Source organism: Hippocampus zosterae, chromosome 15, assembly GCF_025434085.1.
Source record: "Hippocampus zosterae strain Florida chromosome 15, ASM2543408v3, whole genome shotgun sequence".
NCBI lineage: Eukaryota > Metazoa > Chordata > Actinopteri > Syngnathiformes > Syngnathidae > Hippocampus > Hippocampus zosterae.
The window spans coordinates 15,123,942-15,147,507 of record NC_067465.1 but is presented as its reverse complement, the minus strand read 5'-3'; the positions used below and the strand labels follow the sequence as shown (position 1 = coordinate 15,147,507).

At 43.6% G+C, this 23,566-nt stretch overlaps 4 protein-coding genes across 16 annotated transcripts in view; 2 read left to right on the top strand and 2 right to left on the bottom strand.

Annotated features, from left to right (window-relative positions):
* The window catches only part of prkacbb (protein kinase, cAMP-dependent, catalytic, beta b), a 185,637-nt gene extending 171,296 nt beyond the window's left edge, over positions 1-14,341 (bottom strand). For both annotated transcript variants that reach the window (XM_052088546.1, XM_052088548.1), the window contains exon 1: positions 14,338-14,341. The gene's annotated coding sequence lies outside the window, so the exon portion shown is untranslated. The remainder of the gene's footprint in view (positions 1-14,337) is intronic.
* Positions 1-20,243, top strand: part of snap47 (synaptosome associated protein 47) — a 415,166-nt gene extending 394,923 nt beyond the window's left edge. For 2 of the 3 annotated variants that reach the window (XR_007967161.1, XR_007967162.1), the window contains one exon: positions 20,071-20,243. The gene's annotated coding sequence lies outside the window, so the exon portion shown is untranslated. The remainder of the gene's footprint in view (positions 1-20,070) is intronic. The other variant, XR_007967160.1, reaches the window with a different exon arrangement.
* Positions 1-23,566, top strand: part of LOC127616701 (ankyrin repeat domain-containing protein 13C-like) — a 237,609-nt gene that overhangs the window by 112,674 nt on the left and 101,369 nt on the right. The window lies entirely within an intron of this gene.
* Positions 1-23,566, bottom strand: part of LOC127616656 (adhesion G protein-coupled receptor L2-like) — a 136,988-nt gene that overhangs the window by 96,046 nt on the left and 17,376 nt on the right. For all 10 annotated transcript variants that reach the window (XM_052088370.1, XM_052088371.1, XM_052088374.1 and 7 more), the window contains exon 2: positions 10,695-10,891. In XM_052088370.1, coding sequence (XP_051944330.1) covers positions 10,695-10,770 — 76 coding nt within the window. In that variant the 5' untranslated portion in view covers positions 10,771-10,891. The remainder of the gene's footprint in view (positions 1-10,694; positions 10,892-23,566) is intronic.

Sequence of the window (23,566 nt, the reverse complement as noted above, 5' to 3'; positions counted from 1 at the left end):
CGAATTTCGCCGTTTCAAGGTTATGAACTAGCTTACGCAGCGGCGTTCAAATGAAAAGGCACTCAAACCAGGTTTGCACCTTACTTTCTTCATTTGGTTGTCATTCTGATTGTTCTTCTGACTTTACTCAGGCGTTAGCTGAGCGGCGGTTGGCCGCCTCGCTCAACGGAAGTCATCCCAGCTACGATTCCGTTTCAGAGAGCAAATCGAATGGCCTCCGCTGTGCTGTCCGTTGACACGTCAGTCAAGCGGAGGAGAAAGTCTAATTCGACGCCATGTTATTGTCTGCGGAGAAAACAAACCCTTTCAAAGAGACAAATAACTGTCACCGAGGATAAGCAACTGAAAGGGAAACGACGCTCAGAAGATGAAAAGCACACATGCTCTGCGGCGAGTGCCGTTCTGACAGAATTAGTTCATTGCTCACTCGACATCCGTGTCTCTTCTTTACGTGGGGAGTTGATGAAACGCGCCGAAAGAGGCGAGTTCATGCAAACTCCCCCGAGTGTGGCGTGGATATACTCTTACAGGCTTGATCAGTCCTTGACTCCCTTTCAAGCTTGAGTTTTTTTTTTGCCCCGCCACTTAAAACCCAGCTGGATTTTCCGCTCAAGGTGCCTTCCCTCAGGGCGGAGAATGGAGCGGGAAGATGAAGGAAAGCAAGAATGAGGAGGGGTGATTGAGTTTGCCTTAATGGCATGCTCACGTCTCCACGCAGGCCTTCCATTCGCCAGGGTGTCGCCACACGTCACACAATGAACACAGATCGAGGGCACAAAAAGGGCAAAGTAACAACATGTGTACGACAGATTCAGCGAGCGGCTTTTCCTTCACCACTTCATAAGTCACAATTAAAATGCACGCTGTGATTTTTCACAGCTTGTCCCGCTTCTGGGGGGGCTCAAGCAAGCGTCACCGACCTGTTAAGTGTCGAGCCATCCTTGCCTGTGTTCATTTTCAGCCTGCATGTGCCGACACTTTGGTTAAGGGGCAAACAACGCTCTGGCTAGGGAAAGACCGTTTTAGGGTCGTTATGTGTAACGGAGTGACACGTTAAGTTTAGTAAATGATGACGCAAGTGACGCGACAGCGCACAGAATGGCACCAGCTTCCCGCCGTAGCTCAGGCAGCGCGACCAGGGAAGTTACAGGGTAAGTCGCATTTCATTGACAGTCCAGATTCATCCATCCATCCATTCATCTTCTACCGCTTAGGGCCGTGTCGCGGGGGCAGCATCTTTAGCAGGGAAGCCCAGACTTCCCTCTCACTATCTACTTCTTCCAGCTCTCCCCAGGGGATCCCGAGGTGTTCCCATACTAGCTGGGTGACATAGTCTCTCCAGCGTGTCCTGGGCCGTCCTCGGGGTCTCCTCCCGGTGGGACATGCCCGGAACACCTCACCAGGGAGGCGTTCAAGAGGCATCCGAATCAGATGCCCAAGCCCCCTCATCTGGCTTCTCTCAATGTGGAGGAGAAGCGGCTCAACTGTGAGCCCCTCCCGGATGGCCGAGCTTCTCACCTTATCTCTAAGGGAGAGCCCGGACACCCTGCGGAGAAAACTCATTTCGGCCGCTTGTATCCGGGATCTCGTTCTTTCGGTCACGACCCATCTCGTGACCATAGATGAGGGTTGGAACGTAGATCGACCGGTAAATTGAGAGCTTATTTAATTACAATATTTCACTTTGTTTTTAAAAGAGAGAAAAAGCCACATCCCAATGTCTGGTCTTATTGAGGCGGCAGCGACGTGGGGCTCAAGACCGTCACAGTTGTGACCCCCATCACACATACTTTCATCAATGTGTGAAGCGAGTCAAGGCAGGACAACTTTATTGATACAGTACAGCGTAATGTAATACACAAGACAGCACAGCGAGCAGTATGTACCAATCGTTGAGTTGAATTCATGCACCCCCCTCCCACCCTGCAATCAAATCCAGCAAAGGCCCAAGGAGCGGAAATCCCTCAAAGATGATCCTGAGCGATCATCCCGAGGTGTCCCAGTCTGCTCAGAAAACAGTCAAATCATAATACTTTAATACTTCTGATCGCAAATAATATAGTGTGTCAAGGCTGCAAATAATGCTTACTTGAATTGGGATAAATCTGTCGATTATTTCACCGATTAATCCATGAATCAAATAACAGAAAAACAAGTGTTCATTTCTATTGCTTCTTCCAAAAACAGAACACTGTTTCAATTTGACATAAATTAAGATTCAGTCACCGGTTTGGTCTGTCTGTAAAAAAAAAAAGGGTCAAAGTGTTGATCACTGTTTTCCACATTAAAAGCAGATGTTCACTAATCCATTTCACCAGGACAGACGTGCCTGCAAGAATCGATGCATTTTCGGAAATGTTGAGCTCCCCCACAGCGGCAATTCTATTCCATCAAAAGAATTCCAAGTGAGCGTTTGCTTCCCCTGCTGCTCTGGCCCTAAACATAAAAACATGTTGTCTTGTCAGACAGTGTGTTTTACTTCACTCTGTCTCTGCCAGGTGGGGAGAGGAAAAAAAAACACCGACACATCCCTCGCCCCCACCACTATCTTCCCACTCTGACTGACTTGAGCACGATGACCTTGCCCCGCTTCCCTTCTGCCGGCATTCCGTTCAATGGGGGCAGATTCAGGAGCGTTGATAAGGAAATACACATTTTGGGGGGGCTTTTATTGATGACGGACAGTTTCCTGCCCCTCAACCTGGATGAAGCCATTGTGCCTCCCCGCACATAAATGGGGATAGACGCTACATGAGAGGGTCAACGGCGATAGCGCGAACCAAACAAAAGTGCTCTTTGTGCTCCACTTTTTTTTCCGTGCGGCATACTTATTCAATTTCCTGCACGGCGGGAGAGGGCTTCCTTATCTAGGACTGTTTAGACCTGCAAATCGGCTGGTGGCCTTTGTGTGTAGATGACCCACCCCTGAGGTGACATTTAATTCCGGGGCAGCTTGGGGCAAGAAAAAAAAAAAGAGAGAGAGAAAATAGTGTAGCCATGCCCTAATGCACAGTCTCTCCCGACCTGAGAAGATTACTAATACACTGATTGCAACAGTGCTGCATTCATCGCTGGTGGGGCTGCGCGGCGAGCCATGAGAGACAGAGAGAGAGAGAGAGAGAGAGAGAGAGAGAGAGAGAGAGAGAGAGAGAGAGAGAGAGAGAGAGCCATCCAATGCGTATTATTAGATCATTATCATAGAGCAGTATACGGCCATTAGAAGAAAAGAGCAAAAGCAAAGGAAAAGTAAGTGCATAAAAGTATTCTTGATGTTAAATTTACACTCTATCCTCCTCCTCTGCAGGTGACGTTAAGTGGAAAAAGGAACAAAAAAGTGGCAGGCTCCATAAGAACACGACAACTCTCCATTACGGCTTGACGGGCTCTTTTATAGAAAATAAATTCAGCTGGCGAGCTGAAAAAGAGAAAATCATTTGCGCTGGCTTTCATTCTTTCGCCAGGTGTTTGTGAGGCCGCTTGTTGCTAGGCGGATTTCACTGGGCACCGTATCAATGGACAAGGAGAGGTGGCATATCAAGGAAATGATTTGATCCATCTGTCCGTTTACTCTCATGCGCAAAAGGCATCGGATGAAACGATCTTGAAGATTTGAAATCTCAAATTCCCAGCTTTACTATTTATACTATTTTCCTGGATTTTATTTTTTTTTACATTGTGTGTGTGTGCTTTATAAATTAGATTGAAGCAACAAGCTTTCTCAGCACTGTGCCATCAACTGGATCTCGCTGGGCATTGCCTCACTTTTTAAAACACAGGGTACCTCCTGGCCTGAGCAAGTCAAATTGAAGAATACACACACACAGACGCACACACACACACAAGCACACACACACACACCATCCATCCGTTTCAATCAGGTGTTTAAAAATGACTATTATGGACAAACAAAAACGCCATAAGTCTTGACTGGACATGCTTTGGGATGTGCTGCTGTTTTGGTTAGCAACAGAGATTAAATGATGGTCGCAGTTATTTGTGTAACAGTGTGAACAATAGCACCAATGAACTGATATATTCAGAGTGGCTTTACTTGCTGGGAAAACAACGGCATCCATCTCGGGGGGATCTATTTCAGGAAGTCCCGACGAAGTACTGCTGTGACACTTTTTCATTTGCGCGCTAAGCTCGTTTTCTTCAGCTTTGCCTGTATTAAATATACATGAAACCTAAATCCAGCAGGTTTCTACTCCCTTTTCTTTTTATCACCCCCCCCCCCCCCAATATGTTTGTCTGCACTGCAAACAGAAAGAAAAAAATGTTATGTCGTTGAACCTAATAAAAAAAGAATCCCTTCTTCCTGGTTTAATACATCACCGTGTTATGACAGCTGAACCCTGCAGCGACTCACGCGGAGCAAATACAAAAATTCCAAAGTAAACGACTTTTGGGGTTGTAAGCCGGACTCATCTATTATTTGAATTAGGCTGCCTGGGGAGAAAAACAAGCGCGGGTAGCTTTTAAGAGAGTGAAAAGATTGAAGGAGGCATCTGTTTCGGTGTTTGCACAACTTGTTACTAAAAAGGCTATGTGATATTAAGAGGGAAAGCAAACGGAATCAAAGTGTCAGAAAATGTAGTTCCAACCCTGATAGATTAAGGCCTCGCAACAGGAAATCGTGTAAACATAATAAAAGCAGAGGTCTAGGGCAAAGAGGCTGGATTTTACATTCTGGATTGAAATATGATTGCTGCTTGCGCCTCGTTGAACGCAAAACAAATCGCTGTCGTAAAATGTCGAGCGACCCCATCACGGACGGCCTCGTATTTCATTTCCTCCGAGTAGGAGTGAAAGGCTGATCCCGGAGATTCAGACTTCTCCGCCTCATTTCAGTCCGCCGTCATGTTTTGATTCAAAACTTTCCGTCTCGCTTGGCTATTATTAAGATGGCTTCTTGTTATTGCTGCTTGCTGGCTGGCAGGATTACAAAAGCGTATGTGTGAATAAAAGACGGGTAAAACTACAATCATGAAATGTGTCAAACAGCATGCGAAATCTACAATATGAACCCCTGGCTCATGGCTTGAAAAGCATCCAGTTGCATGATGTATCCCGGCACACAGATTGACCGCTCATTTGTGACTCTCCCGTGGTTCTGACGATAATTCATGATCGCCCCGCCTCGGCGGCGACGCTCAATATGAATTATAAAACGGCAAGCCAAGCATATCAATGGACGACAGACTGGCTGTGCGTGGCCTTGGGCCATAGAGGACTTAGCAGCACAATAGCCCCCCCCCCACACCCACCCCCCACCCATTGAGGGGAGGCCCAGGACTGGAAATACCAGCAAGGCACAAGGGAGGCTCTTCAATCGCCACATTGCATGGCACCGCATGAGACAAAAACAAGTGTTGTTAACCTTTACTACCTTCTTGGCGAAAGAAACGCCAGCGAGCTGGTGACACTGTGTGAAATAAAAGCAGAACATCTTCTGCTTCCTGTGGTGTTAATTAAAAAGCCTTTTTTTTTTGTTTAAACTTTGTGCCCTTACTTTGTGTTTTCAAGTTACATGCAGTTATATGAGCAATGTTTTCCATTTGAGTTTCAAAAATGCCGGCAGAGAGCCGTCCCGACTTTGTCGCCCCTGTCCCACGTCTGTTCACACTTGGTGTAAAAATGTCTAAAAAAAAAAAAAAGCTAATGCAAAATCCCAAACTATCAAAACTGTGGCGGAGACTTACCTCATGTTCTGAATTTGTTCCCTGCGCATTGTGAAAGATGGTCTCGCGCCGTGTGGAGTGTTCCACTAAATAGACAATGTCGTCGTGTAATAATAATAATAATAATAATAATACATTTTATTTGTGGGCGCCTTTCTAGAAACTCAAGGACATCTTACAACAAGCAGTTAAAATGCGTGCTTCCATGTTTAAGTTTTGGAGTTGAACTCCAGTTTTTATCAAAGAAACGATTCATCTATCCATCCATTTTGTGATTCGCTTATTCTCACAAGGGTCGCGGGGGGTGCTGGAGCCTCGGCCAGCTGTCTTCGGGCAGTAGGCGGGGGACACCCTGAACCGGTTGCCAGCCAATCGCAGGGCACACATAGATGAACAACCATCCGCACTCACACTCACACCTAGGAACAATTTAGATTGTTCACTCAGCCTGCCATGCATGTTTTTGGAATGTGGGAGGAAACCGGAATATTCCGGGGAGAACATGCAAACTCCACACAGGAAGGCGGAGCCAGGATCAAACTCACGACCTATGCACTGTGAGATCAACGTGCTAACCACTGGACCACCGGGCCGCCAGAAACGATTCAACCTTATCCCCAAGAAATGTGTGAGAAAAAAAACAAGGTCCTCCTTTCTAATAGACGTCTAGCCCCATCTACACTTGAGTAATTAGCCACCCCAAGGCCACAATTTGCGGGAATCCAACTTCCATTTTCGTGATATTTCACACATTCATTGAACATTAAATATTTGACTCTGGGCTTTGAAAAAGGACTCAAGTGTCTTTCACGCAGATCAGTGACATGCCCAAAGGCTGGATTGAGCATTAATTGAATTGAATACAACTTTATTGTCAAATGTGCCTTACGTATGTGTAACATACAGCACAGATGAAATTTCTTCCCTCTCAACATAAAACAAACAATGTGAAAGGTGCGATAGCCACCCAGGGTCCCGCAATCCACTTGCTACGGGGTTCCGCCTACGATACAGTTGTCGTCCCACCGCCGCTGTCTGAAAATTTACTGGGTCCACTTGGTAACCCCCCTATTTTATGTCTGTGCTTTTCACACAGAACAGCAATATGGTAACGTGTGTATTTTCCTGCAAAGTAGTGTCGCTCAAGGTTGGACCCAGAAGCCAAACGGCGGTCTCCTCTGATACTAAATATATGGACGTCCTCTTTGCTCCATCACATTTATTACAGCCACGAGAGTCTATTAAATGTTAAGTATAGGTACTTTTGTGCTTACGACTTTGGAGGACCGTGACTATATCGAGATGTCTGTTTAAATTTCAGTCTAGTATGCTCGTTATTTAGCTTCAATGCCTGCTGATGCATCCTTGTGGCGTTATATAAGGCACGCCAACTTCGCCTCTCAAAAGTAGGCCACGCAGGTATCGGGTCTGTTTGGGTCTGCGCATGAAAGACGCCAGGCGGAGCGCACGGCGGCAGCCACAAGTGTGCGCCGTCGCCATTGTGAGCCAATGAATGCTGAAATCGGAGTCTTGCAAGGAGAGAAAGGGCAGATTTAGAGGGGGATTACTTCCTGTGGTCTTTGTCCACATTCTTGGTCGACTCCGGTGTTTGGATAACAAACGGTTTGATTGTTGTGTCGGAGCAGCGGAAAAAAAGAGCAAATGTTTGTTGAGACACTGTACTCGCACAGGCTTGAAAACTGCCCCGATGAAAGACATGAGTCGGATGCCTTTTTTCAGTGCAACTCTTCTATAGAAATGGCGCCGACGTGGAATGTGGGGACCACCTGGCAATTTTCTGCTCAGGTTAGTGTCAGAACATGAAACCACTTCACAATGTCCACTTAAAGAAGGTTACGCAGATACTCCTAATTGGGTCATAATGGAGGATTTTCCCTCTCTTCTGATCTAATTCAGCAATGAATTGATGAGTGCATGTTTCGAAACGATTATCCTGAGGGATTCTCCTTGGGTGTGTTAAGATGAATTTTCCTCCTGGATCTGCTCAGAAAACACAGCCATTAAGCCAGCGTGACAAAGCTTCAAGATGGGTATACACCTGCGTGAAAGGCATTTGCAATTCACGGGTGAGAAGTTGAATACCTGCCACTCACATCGACTGTCCTATTGTGGTGAAAGCAATTGCTGCTGTCCAGACAAACGTCACAGTCTAAGGTTTGAAATGTATGCGTGTGCAAGAGTGAGTTCCTAGAAGTCTCCGGTCTCCTTCTGCTCAAAGAGAGTAATACCAGGGATGTGGGCGAGCTTTGTTTTGGGTGAAAAGCTGATTATCGTCTTTGCTTTCAAGGGGCAGGAGGTCATTAGCAAACACTGGAAGGGCTCCGGTCAAATCATGGGAATCTTCAGGCTACAACCAGCTGGAGCAGATAGATTTCGATATCATTTTCAGCAGGAATTCCGTACGCTCATTTCCAATCGACCAGTGGTTAATATGCATTCTTTGCAGCAAAGGTCCTCGCGTCAGACGTAACCCAAAACCAGGCATTTCGCCATACCAAAGCACTATTCTGTCTTTTGAAGCGTTTCTCCATGTCTACTCAACTCAACCTTGAAGCCAAAAGCCAACGTCTTTTCTTCAAGAGCCGGCTTAGTATTTCTGTGGGGGATATATTGCGGTCAATAAATCCACAAATCAATGAAACGACTGTTTGGGTCGCCTGCTCCAGCAGCCGTTTTATCACCGCATCCAGTGATGAATCTCTCTCAAGAACAAAAAAAAGACAATGACAGAATTCAAATGGAAACGCAAGCTTCCTCAGAAAGACGGCACACGATATAACCTGCAATCAATGCTCAGCACACAAGCATGTGATTTTGGTTTACTTTGTTGTCGGAACAATGGGAACAAAAAGGGGCGGGGGGAGGTGTAATGATCGTCATCAAGCAGCCCGAGCAGCAGCATCGGTGGTTGTGATGGGTATGGCCCAGACTGGTTTGTTTTCTGACAACCTTTGTAATCACAGCCAAACGCAGCCATCAAAAGTGAAGCAGGGAGGTAGAAACGGAGGCTTTGGATGTCGCCAGGGACAATTAAAAACCTTGCTTTGGAGGGTGACAGGTATACATGCTGCATGGAATGTGATTGTGTGGCGGTAAAAAAAAAATAATTGCATTTCCTCAGGGCGTTCAGCCTCAGTTGATGAAAAGGCCTGGAATGGGAGGTGGGGGGGGGGGGGGTGGACTTTGACATTGGAAACCTGCAGCAGTCAGTTCAAGTCAAGTGTGGGTTTCAACAAATACTTCAAGGATAAATGTTGTCGAAATTTGTCTCCTTAATTGCTTGTATACAAACAGTTGGATGTCTAGATGCTTTCCAAACACCAAGTGTGACATTAAACAACCAAATACTGTCAATCTTTTGTTTGCCCATTTCTGAAAACGTGCCTGTGAGCGAGCTGTTTAGGCTTTTCCCATATCGGGCTATGGTGTTATTTTAAAGGTATACAATAGTGTCGGGCAGCCTAGTGAAAGACTGGTTAGCGCGTCGGCCTCACAGTGTGGAGGTGCAAGGTTCGATTCCGGCTCCGGATTTGCATGTTATCCGCGTTCCTGCGTGGGTAATCTCTGGGTACTCCGGTTTCCTCCCACATTCCAAAAACATGCGTGGCAGGATGATTGAGCACCCTAAACTGTCCCTCTGTTTGAGCGTGGATGGTTGTTCGTCTGTGTGTGCCCTGCGATTGGCTGGCAACCATTTCAGGGTGGTTCCCCGCCTCCTACCCGAAGACGACTGGGATTAGCTCCAGCACACCCCGTGACCCTTGTGAGGATTAAGTGGATCGGAAGATGGGGGTGTCAAACTCATTTTGGGCGCCGGCCACATTTTACTTATAATATACTGTATCTCTTATTTATTCCATATGATAATTAAAAATTTTGGTCAACATTTTAAAAAGGATCATGGAAGTTGACATGTTTGAGCTGCTTTTGCAGACCACATAAAATGATGTGGGGGGCCCAGATCTGGCTCCCGGGCCTAGAGTTTGAAACCGGTGCCCTAAAACTAAGCAGAGCAGCCAAGTAGACGTGACGGTTACGTAACGGCATCAGTTAGGACAACCAGAGGAGACTTGAATGTTCAATGAAACTGTCGATGTGTTAGTGGAGGGTATTTGTGTTTGGCAATGCGTATGCCGCATGAGCCACGTCGACAGATATGCAAACTTCATTGAGTACGAGGATGCTTGATTTACGACAGTTACTGTTCACACTGCGGCAACTTTTTAAATAAGTTGGACGGTGCTGTCGTTTATCAGGAATCGACGAACACGCAGTGGTAAAGTCACAGTTACTGTAAATACTTGTATGGAAAAAAAAACACTGGTAGGCCATAAATACAAAACAATAAGAACATAGTAAATACAACTGTGCGGGCCCTCTTGTGTGGCGAGACGGCCTTTTCTTACGTCGTTGCACAAACTATTGCATTGCAGACCGGTTGCATCCTTGAAACATTGAATGTGGGCTCTGTCGTAAACAGAGAACCCCCTGTGGATGAACCAGTCGGCTTAGTGATGAAGTGCCACCTCCACGTGCCACCATACAAAGAAAAAATACAAAGGAGGCTTTTATGGCCGCTCGCTGGCCTTGTTCGCATCCTCCTAACTTTTGCCATCAGTGGTCATGGTGACTGACGCAAGCCCCAGTGGAGAGGGGTGAGGTGAGCAGCGGGTAATTGCATGAGCGCAGAACGCCCATGCAAAACAGACTGAGAGCAATGAGGATTAAGAAAAAAAATAAAAAAGATCAAATAGGTCGCATATGTCTCTTTTAATGAGTTCAACGCAACACGTTCCCCCCCCCCTCCATCTCCAAGGCTGAAATCATTGAAGTAGAACTCAAATGCAAGCTTGCTGCTGAACAGCTCTTCACTCCCTTTTTTTATACAGCCGTTATAAATTCAATGCATTCCTTAAACTGAAAAAAAAAAACGCTTTTTTTAAAAGGTTGGCTGGAATCTTATTAACACCATGCGCCTCCATGGCAACTCACCTTGTAAACGGTGACAGCAGCAGAGAAGAAACAGAAGGCAAGAAAAGGCAGAACACCTCCATGCCGGAGAGGCCATTGTCTCCTTATTCGGCGAGCCGTCCAACAAAAGTTGTTTTTTTTCCGAGGCGAGATCAAGAAGCTGGAACAAAGTCAACAATGGGCGGTTCTGTGCAAAGCGTCACCAGTCATCTTCACATCTGCAGAAACACAAAACACAGACGGCGTTAAAATGGAGCAAATTGGGCAATGATGTCATCATTCTCATCGCAGCCGTGGATTTACGACGCAGTGTGCAGTGTCATGTTGCGCCGGGCTTTACTGGAACGCGCGGACCTTGTCCAGATTCATCGCAGAACACTAATCTGGATTTAACATTTGCACACTTGATGCCGCTCAACGGTGTTACGTCCGCTGGGCTGTCAGCTGTCGGGCGCACACTCAGCTGTGGTCCTTCTAAAGAAGTCAGGCGTTATCCTAGAAATATGATCTACTGACTAAGCGACGTCCGTTGCCATTGAGTGTCTCAATATGAAGCTCAATTACGTTCAAATGAAGAGGCCTGAAGAAGAGAGCGCCATGTTTAGTGGAGAGTCATCAAAAAAACACTGCCGTGTAAACGCACGCGATGACCTCAACTCAAATTTTTAGCCTCGCCCATTGTATTCAATTCCAAAACTGGCTAACAATAGAGCATAATACCTCAGACGAATTAGGTTTTGACGGGCCCCTGGTAATGGCTTAAATAACCCCCCCCCCCCCCCCCCCCCAAAAAAAACGGCACACCTCCTGTGTCTTTTATCGGCACGGATAATAATCTACTCACTGATAAGTTTCGTGTTGCTCAGGAAAATTGTTAGTGGCGACGCCTGCATTCCTGATGAGATTTGGGTGTTTTTTTTGTCTTTTTTTTTTTTTGCATGAACTGATGGGGCCTGCTTAGATAAGAAGAAAAGCATCTTCTAAGACAGCCAGAATAGTCCAATTGCAATCAATTCAATGCCCTTAGAAATTCCAGACATTCGGCTAAGCCAGGGGTCGGCAACCCAAAATGTTGAAAGAGCCATATAGGACAAAAAAAAAAATATGTCTGGAGCCGCAAAAAAATAAAAGCCTTCCATAAAACTTACAATGAAGGAAACATGCTGTATGTATGTAGGAGACTGGACTGTCTCAGAATTGTTTATGTTATTCATTCCTTTGTCGTGTGTTCACAAACGCTCCCATATAATTTATTTTGTGATTTCCTCGCTTGTTTTTTTTGTTTTGATGCATTATTTTCGCTTTTCTTAGCGTCAGTGAAGTCATCATGAATTTCCGTTATTCGGAGGCTGTCTCTGAACACCTCTCGAGTTGAACGAGAAGAGAGAAGGCACGGAGTCAGATGCAGACGTGTCTGTGTTTGTCGAGACTGTTAAAAGCATAAATAAAGTATGTTTTAAAAAAACAACGCCACGGCTCTCCTTATTCGGAGCTGCAACATGTATCTATATCTATTTGAGCGATATTAGCCTACTATCAAGATCTTTTTCCATTTTGAAACATTTTATATAAAGTTCCAGGGAGCCACTAGATGTCGCTAAAGAGCCGCATCGGGCTCTAGAGCCGCAGGTTGCCGACCCCCGGGCTAAGCCAATAAAAACAATTTATTTTGCTTTGGCATAACAGTGAAGGAGAAACCGCATCACCGTGCGGTAAAAACAGCTCTACGGTTTGGGCTAGATGGTGTTCCACTTCAAATCACGTAGTCCTGCCAAACTACGAAAAGCACAACACAAAAAGTCGAATATCCCTTAGGATAGCGAGGCTCGCTAATAAACAACAACTAAAGAAGAGAATGAGGTCGCCTCTAAAAACATTTGATTAGCCACATCGTTCACACCGAAAAACAATTTAGAGCTAGTTTCACCTACGTAACATTTCACAGCAATTCTCGGGTAACTAAAGTATGAGCCCCATTATGCATTTAGAGTCCCAAATTTAAAATTCTGAAATGGTCTATTTATTCAATTGGATGTGATAATAACACAAACAACAGCAATATACAGTACATTGATAATAGGTTTATTTCTTCGAAACAAATGCTGCAAAATTTTTAATAATTCAGGCATACAAGATTTGCTGAGAAATAGCTTCTTATTTCATCTCCTGGTTCAGCCTTTGAGTTCATGAATTCTCCTCTCTTTACTCTGCTTCCAATGATGCAAGGCTTTCTCAAAGTCAACTTATTATCGCCAAAAAAAACTATCCGACTATAGCTGCTTCTTCTGTGATATCCCCGCAATAAACTTTCGCAACACTTGTTTGCAATACTTGTTTTCATGTTACACAACTTGGCAATCGTCTGTCCATCTCGCCAATCTCGTCTCGCGAGAACGGAAATCTCGTCACGCGAGATTACTTATCACGAGATCAAAACAACAATGGTGGCCTTTGTCAAATTGCGATTGTTTTGCTGGAAAAAAATATGTACCGTAGTTTTGGGGTTTTTTTGTTTTTGTTTTGACTGAGAAATTTCCTTGCATCCCAAAAACACATTATTTGGAACTATGCGTCCCGCGGGAAAATTATGTATCTAGGACGCAGGATGTGGAGGTAACGAGATGGCTGCTAACTTAACACATGAAATTTGCATTTTGGGGACATGTGGTTGAAGAAAACGTGAAACAAACGGACAATGTGGCAATGTCTTGACTAAGCTCAAAGTTGTAATGGTTTGACCCGGATGAGAAATGTTTACCATTAGGATTCATCTGTAAAAGTACTCAATCTTTTCACTTGCATTCTGGACTGAGATTTTTGAGAATGTGGAAAAATTGTTACCGAAATGAGTTGAATGACTTCGGTTGAAAAATGTGGAAAGGGGGAAAGTGAAAAAGATGTATTTGTTAGGTGCAGAACAAAAGAAAAAAAAGGAAAACAGAAACAGGTCAGTCTTATCTCTGACAGCGGGTCAATTTGACCCATAACATGACGGGAGGCTTAAAATAAAGAGTTCCAATTTGTGTGATTCATGAATTGTGGCGCTCGACTATCAGCATTCCAACTGCGCATCTCCCTCGTCCGACCAACACCTACCCCTCACCTGCTGTTTGGCTCAGTAAGACCGAGAAATGAAGTTGAAAAGAGAAAATGTGAAAACTTTTGCATTTCACACTTGAAAGGGTGCCAGCATGAACACAAAGTAAATGGTGTTCTTGGCACTTATTTGACATTCGCCAACGCGTCACTAATGAATGCTTCATTCTCAGAATGTTCCACTTTCTTCCTTTCCTCACGGAGACAGAAAAGAAAGAAAAAAACATGCCTGTCGCTCCAGCAACGCAGACACGGCTGCTTTGTGAGCTTACTTTTTGTCTTCTTCCTTATCGAGGGTGGCGCGGGGCTAGATGGGGAACAGCCCTTTGTCTGCAGAAGTGGCAAAAGGTTGCAGCCTGCGACAAACTAACCCAGCAGACAGATAAGCTGCTTACTGGAGTCAAACAGCAAGCAGCAGTCAAATGCCACACACTGCCTTGACATATGCAGGCACGCACGTACACATGCGCAAGCAAGGATACAAAAATGCATTTCCATATTGTGTTTTGTTTATTCCCATGGGGTTGCTATCCGACACAACAGGCCACATGGTAGTTGTCACGGCGCAAAGACACACGTCTCGGTAATGTGCTCTACTCCCATCAACCTTCATGATTATTCTTCCCCACCTGGGTATTGCATTGAATGTCAAGTCCTCTCGTCTGAATAAATCTTATGCTGTGAAACTAGCACCGGCCTTTATGGTGGTCTAAGAAGAATTTGATTAGCGACCACCCCACCCCCACCACCAGTGTGTCGTCATCTTTACTTCGGGACTACAGATAGACTTGTTTAGCAGGGGTTTGCATGACTTCAGATGTTTTGTTTCGGGTTTTTTTTTTTTAGTTGACACTAATGGTGCAGCCATCAAATATTTTGGTATGAAAGACTACAACCCCACATTTCTACATTAGCATCATAATTACCCTAGCTCTCCACACCTTCATGCCAAATGCGCTTGAATATTTTTGGCACTTAAAAAAAAAGTGCTGCTAAAACCTCACATTAGCGCAAACCTCATATTTGCACCGCTGAGAAGGCATTCTATATGTGATCAATGTCCAATTGCCAGATGGATCGCTGTACTTGTAGGATGCAGAGGGCTCATATATTGAGATTTCGATTTGATCATGCCCCAGGAGCAAGGAAGCAAACTCCCAGCCAAGGCATCAGTTTAACTCGGGTGGTTATGGTTCTGTTTGCCATACACGTTGGCTGCTCAACAGTCAAATCTTTTGGTTAAGCCAAAAGTTCAGTGGTGGGCAGGACATCAATCCTCCCAAGAGGCAATCCTTTCTACATATGCACACACCCCTTCATCTCTGAAGATGAGCGCCCACTCCTCCCCCCATTAGACCGCGGGAGCCATGTGCTTACTCTAATGGTAGTTGACAGGAGGAGATGGGAAGTTGTCGAGGGGGCCGTTCCCTATCCCTTCCGGCCTGCTGAGCCCAGGAGCCCTTCCAAACACCAGGGGGTGAGAGCCAGCCAATGCAGGCTTGCCCTCACAACCACGGGGTCCTTTTGCTCCTGATTAGCCCCCGCATGCGACATCACCCCGCTGAGTAACATGGCTTCCGTCTCCCTTAAGCCAGCCATAGTGCGTCTTCCTGAAAATACTGTTATTGTTTGGTGGGATTTCAGCAGGGCTTTATTTTTTGGAGGGGGGGGGGGGGGGGTGATGAGGTGATAAACATGAAGATGGTATACAGAAGTAGAAACAGATGTGACAGAGTTTTACATTAATGTCGGAAGTGTTCGGCTGAGTGCCTCTCAAGCGGAAAATTTAGTCTAAAAGCTAATTGAAGCATTCCTGTATATATATAATTTCATCTGTTCCCTGAATAAAGAGGTACATACTGTGTACTGTATAGAGCACCTTGAGATTTAAATTAACAGCACATTTGTCTGAAAATGACAGTTTCATGAAATGAAAGTGCAAAAAAAAACCCATCCCACCTACAAAATGAATAATGATACGCAAACATTCCCAACATCTGTTTTCCTTTTGTCTCCTGCTGAAATCCGAGGATGGGGGTGATCTATCATCGCTTGAGATAAATGGTAAAAGTTTCGACCCATCGTAATTTTTTTCACATCCACTTGATAGGAATAATAAGCTGAGCATTGAAAAAGAGGAACAGCAGGCGATTAACTGATAATTAAAACAACTGCCTGGACGGGGGAGACGGCCCCACATGTCTAACGTGAGAGACAAAGCTTGGCCTCGCTCGGGCTGTAGAGACGTCCGGTGCAAGAGACAGGGAAGGAGGGTTGGCGGTGGGAGAGGGAATGCAGAAGAATGGAGGTGGGAGGGTACGAAAAGAAAAGGGGAGGAAGGGTCGCCGAGGAGGATTGACAGGCTGTGAGTACGGTCTGACCCCCATGGCTTTGCCTCCAAGTTTTCTCCAAAGGCTTAGAGGAGACGAAAATAAAGCCTGGGGAATGTTAATTCATTTTCAATTGTCAGCACCAAAAAGGAGGGGGACAAAAAGCGCATACATACATAATCAAGTGGGACCGGGCCCAAAACTAATGTGCAAGTCCAAGTGTGGTGTTCACACCAGTTGAAACAGAGACGCGCTTCCACCAGACTGATTCGTCCCGCGCTCTTTGAATGGCTACTAATTTAACAATCTGCCCCTCCCCCATGCCCTACATGTGACACATGTGAGCCGGAACATCAGACAACGGTTGACGAACACCCTCTGGATACTTTTCCTGACGTTCCCGTGACAGTCTTTTGTCATGTCACAACTGTCAGGACCGCAGCTTCCAAGCCCCGCGGGGGATGCAGTGTCATTTCCTCATCTCCACCGGAGAACTTGCCAGAAACATCAAGTATCAGTTTGCATTTCTTCATTGCGGCTGATAAGATATATGTTACCAGGGAGGAGCTGCAGTTGTAAATGGTGGTGTAGGGTTGCCAACATTGGATGAATAAAACGAAAAACAAACCGAATGCAGTTGACTCCTAAACTATGGGCAGATGTGAAGTCTTTCATGACTCTTCATATTTACGCCGAAAAAAAAATATCACCATAAAGTGTTGCTGAAATATATGTGAATACAGTTTTTAAACAAAAAGATCTCTGACCCCAAAAATTCTCCAAAAAAATATGGACCGAAAACTGTGAACAAAAAATAATAATAATAATCAATAAATTGTGACCAAATATAGTGAACAAAAATGTACCAAACCTACCATCAAAAAAAAAACATCTGAATGAAGATACCAGAAAGGCAGAAAACTTTTATGCAATACCTCTGAATAAAGTCCCTAAATTGAAAAAAAAAGTTAAATGTCACCACAAATATCACCAAAATTTGCTCACAAACAATTTTCATCAAAATCCTTAGCAAAAGACAACAAAACACTTCTCTAAAAACGGCCCCAAAGAATAACCACTTGATATATTTTCCAAGGTTCCTGAGATGCACCTTAATTAAATCCCGTTATATGGACTCTAGTCAAAAATTGTAAATGCTAACAATGAAACATACGTCACCAAAAAGGGCTTAAAATAAAAGTCACCATAATGATGCTCAAGTGTTGAACGGTGTTTGTTGTTGTTGTTTTTTTTTTTTTTCTTTCGTCTTTCTACCTACATTCTTGCTGCTGGAGGCTGTAAATTTCCCCAGTGTGGGACAAATAAAGGATATCTTAAGAAGTTAACAGAAAACCCAATTTAGTGAACAAAATGATGAGAGCGAGAAAAAAATCCAACGAAAATGTTGCAAAAATTGTCACCAATTATTGACGGAAAAAAAACGCTCTTAAATAGTTTTCCTCCCAACATGCCTCTTTTGTGATGTCACAACACCGCCGGGAATGCGGTTTTCATTTCCTCGTCTCCACCAGCAACGTGGAGAATTTTCCAGAAACATAAGTCAGCTTGCATTTCCTCATTGCAGCTGCTAAGATATACTGTATATGGAAGGGAGGAGCCAGAGCAACAGGATATGCTGCAAACGGTGGTGTAGCATTGCTCTCATTGGAACAATAAAATAAACCACAAAAGCTGAACACAGCTGACTTTTGTGATGACGAATGCCTTTTGGGTTTTTTTGTTTGTTTGTTTTTTACTTTTGGAAAAAGATCCCAGAAGGTCTTACAGATAACTGCTGAACCCATATGAACTGGGATGCGAACCAAAGCAGCAGCACCTATCCACACGCAAACCATCTCTCACATGAATGATGGCGTTCCCCATGAAGTATTAAAGTCTTCATGTTATGTGGAGACTGCGTCTTTCGCAACTGGCAGGGTCGCTCCACAATGTTTATGTTATGGGGAGCTATGCATTTTATTAGTTCCACTCAATCTGCTTCAAGTGCTTGCCGTTCAGTTTTGCATAACATAAATGGTAGGTCGGCCTTATGATTTATGAGTGGAAAAAAATAGCTAGCATGCAATATGAAAACAGATTGACAAACCTGTCCACAAAAATGCTCACCAAAATTGTGAGCAAAGATTTTCAACGTGCCCAAAATAATTCCCCATAAAAATGTGGTCTTAAATGTTGCTGATTGTTTTGCTTTTTAACCAGAAACAGTTTTTATATATATATATATATATATATATATATATATTTGTGCCACTAAAATTGGGACCCAAAATCAGTCATCAAATACATGTCATACAGTATAGCAAAAGTTATAGTGGAGAAAAAAATCTGACCAAAATATGACACCAAAATCGACACCAAAACTGTGAAAGTCTTACTCCACCAATCTTCAGTTGAGGAAATAAACGCCACACATCATTATTTGTAGATATCTGGTTTCAAAGTGAATTTCACTTTGAAACTGGTTCATTTGAAGCGATTACATTCCAACAGGTGTTGTTAGGATGTTGCCAGAAATGCTTAGCCCTGATTATTCATTATTGTTTTCCAACATTATCCCAAGTCAAATTGAAAACACTTACAGCGATTGTGCTTTGTTTTTGCTTCCCAGACAAAGAAAGAACACCTCGGAGGAAAAGTGTGGTCAAATGTTTTCCAATGATGTTTGGCGAAGGCCAGAATGCTGAGACGGTGAAGCCTGCAGAGTCTTTTATTAAAAGCACACGCGACAGTTGGTGTGTTTGGGGCTCTGAGCCAAACGATGGAGGCTGCAGATAAGACAAAGTGGGCCAGATGGACAACGGGAAACACAGTAAGGGTGACCAAAAACAAAACAAAACTGGAAAGTCAAACAGACAAAGGTTTGCGTCCAGTACGCTGAAGACAAAAATGGGGATTGAAAAAAGTTTTCCCTCATCAGCCACTGAAAAGTGATGCCACGATTATTTTTTTCAAATTCTAATGTACGTTGCTTTATTTATGGAATGATTGTGACGTTGTAAACTAATGCTTGCAGCAAAGATGTTTTATGGAAGCATTTGTAATGTCTCGTAATGGTTTTGTGAGCTTTGAAAAAGCCCCAGTTGAATAAGTCGTTTCATAGAAGCCAACGCCAGCCTGAGTGACAAACATTCGCAGCCTGAAGCCATGCTCGACATGAATGCGCTGACCTTAGAGCAACTGACAAAATCCCGGGGTCGCCGGAGACAAGCACGAGTTGCGACACGGGATAACAAAGTGAAGATTTTTCTTTACATACTTTCAGCTACAAATTTAGAAAGAAAAAAAAAAGAAAAAAAACCCTTTGTCATCTCCTCCATGTTTTTTCTGACACTCTCTGCTACGCTCATTAGACACATGCACCCAAACTCGCCCCCTTGTGCACACAAGCAGCTCACTTACATGATGTCATGCTGGAAATGTGGGCAAATCTACGGTATATGAAACAGTATGCCGAAAAATGCATGGACAAAAATGAGTCCGTAAATTATTACCTAAAAGCAAGACTGAATGATTTTTTTTTCTTTGGAATTGCAATTTTAGACAACTCGATTAGAAGCTTCTCTTTTACCCCTCCTCTCCCACCAAGCTCACCAATCAGAAGTTCCATGCTTCAACTGGCAACCCCTGTCAACCAGTCAGCTCCAAGCTACTGCTAAGTTGACATTTGTTTACATTCATGTCACATTTAAATAACTACAACGATACAACGAAACCCTCATGGGCAAAAATACCCCCTAGTGTGAAAAAATCTGCATTCACACCATTACCACTTTTCTGCCCTCCATATAACGAAAGAAACCCCTGTTGCATTATACGAAATATTTCTTCTCTGCTCTTGCCTCGTGACGAGATTCACTACGACAAAGTCTAATCCAACAGCGACCTCTACTGCTTTGTTCGGAAACGGCAGCAGCAAGTGCTCACTGGTTTACACATGCGCAGTAGTCCAGTATTTGTTATTGTTAGTTTCAGACGCAGCAAGAACGTTGCATTGCTAAAATTCCTACAAAAAGGACCTTTGGATGTCAAGCAGCTAAGACAAGAAGAGCTCTGATGCTGGAAGAGAGGGGAAAAGAGATCAAAATGAAAGACGGAGGAAGCAAAATAAAACATTATCCAAGAAATTGATGGAAGGGAAAGTGAATGCTGATCGTAAATTTCGCAATTTCTTTGCCGTTTTGTCTCTCTACACTGACAATATGAAGTGTCAAATAAGTGGATGCTCATATACACACAAAATTGGCTCACCTCCATCTCATTCTGATGTTAAATCGCATTATTACAAGGAATATGTGACGGCCCAACCCCTTCCCGCCCCAACATGAAGAAGAAACTAATCAACTAGATTGGCATGTTGCTAACAGATGATACGTTGACTCGCACCTTTGGAGGCGGGGGGGGCACTCCACATAGTATATCAGCTTTCACAGTCAATTAGTGACCAGATTTGCCGAGGTTAAAAATCACAACCATGTTCAAAGAAAGATAAAACAGAAATATGAACCACAGTGCTTTTACTTCAGGCGACGAGCCAGCAAGAATTGAGGGTGCACACTGACATGACAGACTCAATAACATTTGTCCGCCTCTCCAGCTACATGAAAAATTAGCATGAACGCCCACAGAGGAAAGTTGTAAGTAAAACGTCATAGACCACACAATGTATCCCACCAGATATCATTTGGATTTTTCTCATGCATTTATGTTATTTATTTCTTTTCTTTTTTAATTTGCGAATGTTCTAAACTCCTGTTTGGATGCCAATGTTGGGAGCATCAATTGACACAGAATAACCTTTGCTTGGGCATCGCTGTTTGCCAATATTTGGCGGTGGTTGCTAAGCTACCAAATGGGAAGTAGCCTGTGCTTTTCCCGCTGGTTTGGTTTGAGGAGACTCATCTGTGAGCTGCAGCTCAATGAAGTACTTCTGGCTGTTTAACAGCCTTGGAGGGAGTCGGCGCGAGCCTCAAGAGGAAGACAACAAACTTCAGGCAGCGCATTTCTCTAACTAAACACCGGGCCATTTGTGACTGATTACATTACTGATTCCTCCATTTTCTCCTCAAAGCTCTTTTCACTGTAGAATCACTGCGCCAAAATCTCTTGCTTGTTTCACTTGGAAATCACGCCGCCACCATCACTCCAACTGAATGTACCCCGATGTTATTTCATCATTAGGGCACACCTACCGCAGCCCGGCGTTGCTTCCTTGTGCCATGGCAGCACATACACAATAAACGGGTTGGTCGGCACTGTGCTGTGCTCAGTGCAGTGTGAAAGGGCTTTAATTGTGCCTGCAAGAGTTGTGCCATCAAATGTATCGACCCTAGCGTATCCTCACATAGCTATTTTATAACGAAGCATCATGTTGCCCTTCGTTATAAAATATTTTGTCACACAACAGCTCCTATGACAAAATTGTCAGCCATGATTGTGAAAAAAATCAGTCACCCAAAAAAGGTTACCATCAAATGTCACCAAATACAGTAAATGAAACCAAAAATTGGGACAAAAAATTGCAACCAAAAATGTTGAATACAAAAAAAAAATAATAATAATAATAACCAAAAGGTGCCACTCAAAATACAAACATGATTTCGGGGCTTTTCAAATGTTAAGGTTAAGGTTAGCATTGTGGGTCAAGATCAGGGTGAAGGGTCACGGGCCAGGGTCAGAGGTGAGTGGGATGCATTCTTATTTCATCAGGTTTCTGCAAAATGTCTTCTCGCACAATTTCTTATGATATAACGGTGACCATGCCGCTCAGACTCAGTTACAGGCCGCTTTCATCACCTTGGCGGACGGCGCCTTAGTTGTGCATTCAAAGTTTAGTTTCACCCGAGGGTACCATTTTTTTTTTCTTCCCGCCGCTCGAGCCAATCAGCTTCACGGAGTTTATTGAAGGGCTACGTGCGGTCTCTGCTCATCAAGCGTCTTCAGTGCTTTCGCTCACCTTACTTTGGCGCGCTCAAGCTAATTAGTAACGCTGCTGCATTCCTGGAAAATCAACACGCAATTACATTTGAGGTCTAAACACGGCAGTGCTGCGCCACAAATCATTATTGCACTTTTTGGTGGGATGGGAGCAGGGATCATTTGAGATGGTTCGCTCGCAATTCAATCAGCAGTTAAAACTCCAGTCTCCAAAATTGACTCAATTACTAAAACCGCTTTGACGACAAATTGTCAGGAAATAAGGAATAATTAATCGGTTACTTTAGTCATGCGTTATCGTTTTGTTTCCAACGGGTGCTGAGCACAAAAGCAATGGGTAGCACAGCATTGGGCAAACACATAAAACACCTGCTAATAAAAACAGCAATATCTTTAGAACAACTACAAGACCTGAGGTGTGTGTTTTTTCTCATGAGGAAATTATTAGAGTTCTCTCTCTCTCTCGCAACAGGATTTCCCATGACATTTAACGACAGGCAGCTACATTCGGAATTGGATTTAATTCACGAGACCAAGGCGTTGAGGAGCGCAGCTACTGTTGTCATGTCAAATTGCCTCATACCGCGTGGCCATTACCCAACCTCATGAGTCTCGTGGGACAGCCGCCAATACTATTACGGTCCTGTCGCTTCTGTGTTTTAACACCCGACAGTCTTCCTTGTGTTCAAACGTGCCATCGGGCAGTGAGAAATGATGGTGATTAAATTAGGACAGCTTTAAGCACGCTATGAATAGATCGGATGGACTGTGTCATGGATACACTAGGTTTAAGGTCAACGTACCTGAAGTTAACATCTCAAGTCATCGATAGGATAATTGAAAATTGGATTCTAAAAAAAATAAAATAAAAATTAAATTTAAAAAAATATATTATTGACAGCCCTAATTTAAGCTCAGACAAAAAACACGCTTTTTTATCCTGATTTTTAGGGTTTTGCCCCTGAAAATGGATTTGATGGTTGAAATTAGGGATTATTTTTTAGCTGTTTTACATTAAATTACATTTAAATAAATCTAAAAAATATTTATAAATTAAAGTGTTAAATTATGAACACTTGGACTGTCTTCGAGAAACCGTAACGAAAAAGTTCCAGTTATTAATAATACATAAAATAATAAATTATTTTAAAAGATATGCAGTATTAAATTAATCCAATTACATTTAAAAATATGTTTTGAGGTATTGGATGGATAAAAAACATCACACTTCGAAAAATCGAATTGACTTTTATAAATAGAATTCATAAATCTCAGTTATGAATTGATTACACGCAAATCAATTCTATCACTTGCAATTAAATGACAATAAATTAACCCATCATCCAAATGTGACTTGTAATTATACTTTCTGGAAATTATATTGGTGTGTTACAATTTATTATCATTTAATCTGTGTGACCATTCTGAATTACTGCTCTGCTCTTTTGAAGATGCTTTCGTAATAATACAATAAAACATAACAAGCGGCGAATGCCATTTTGGCCATGTTGC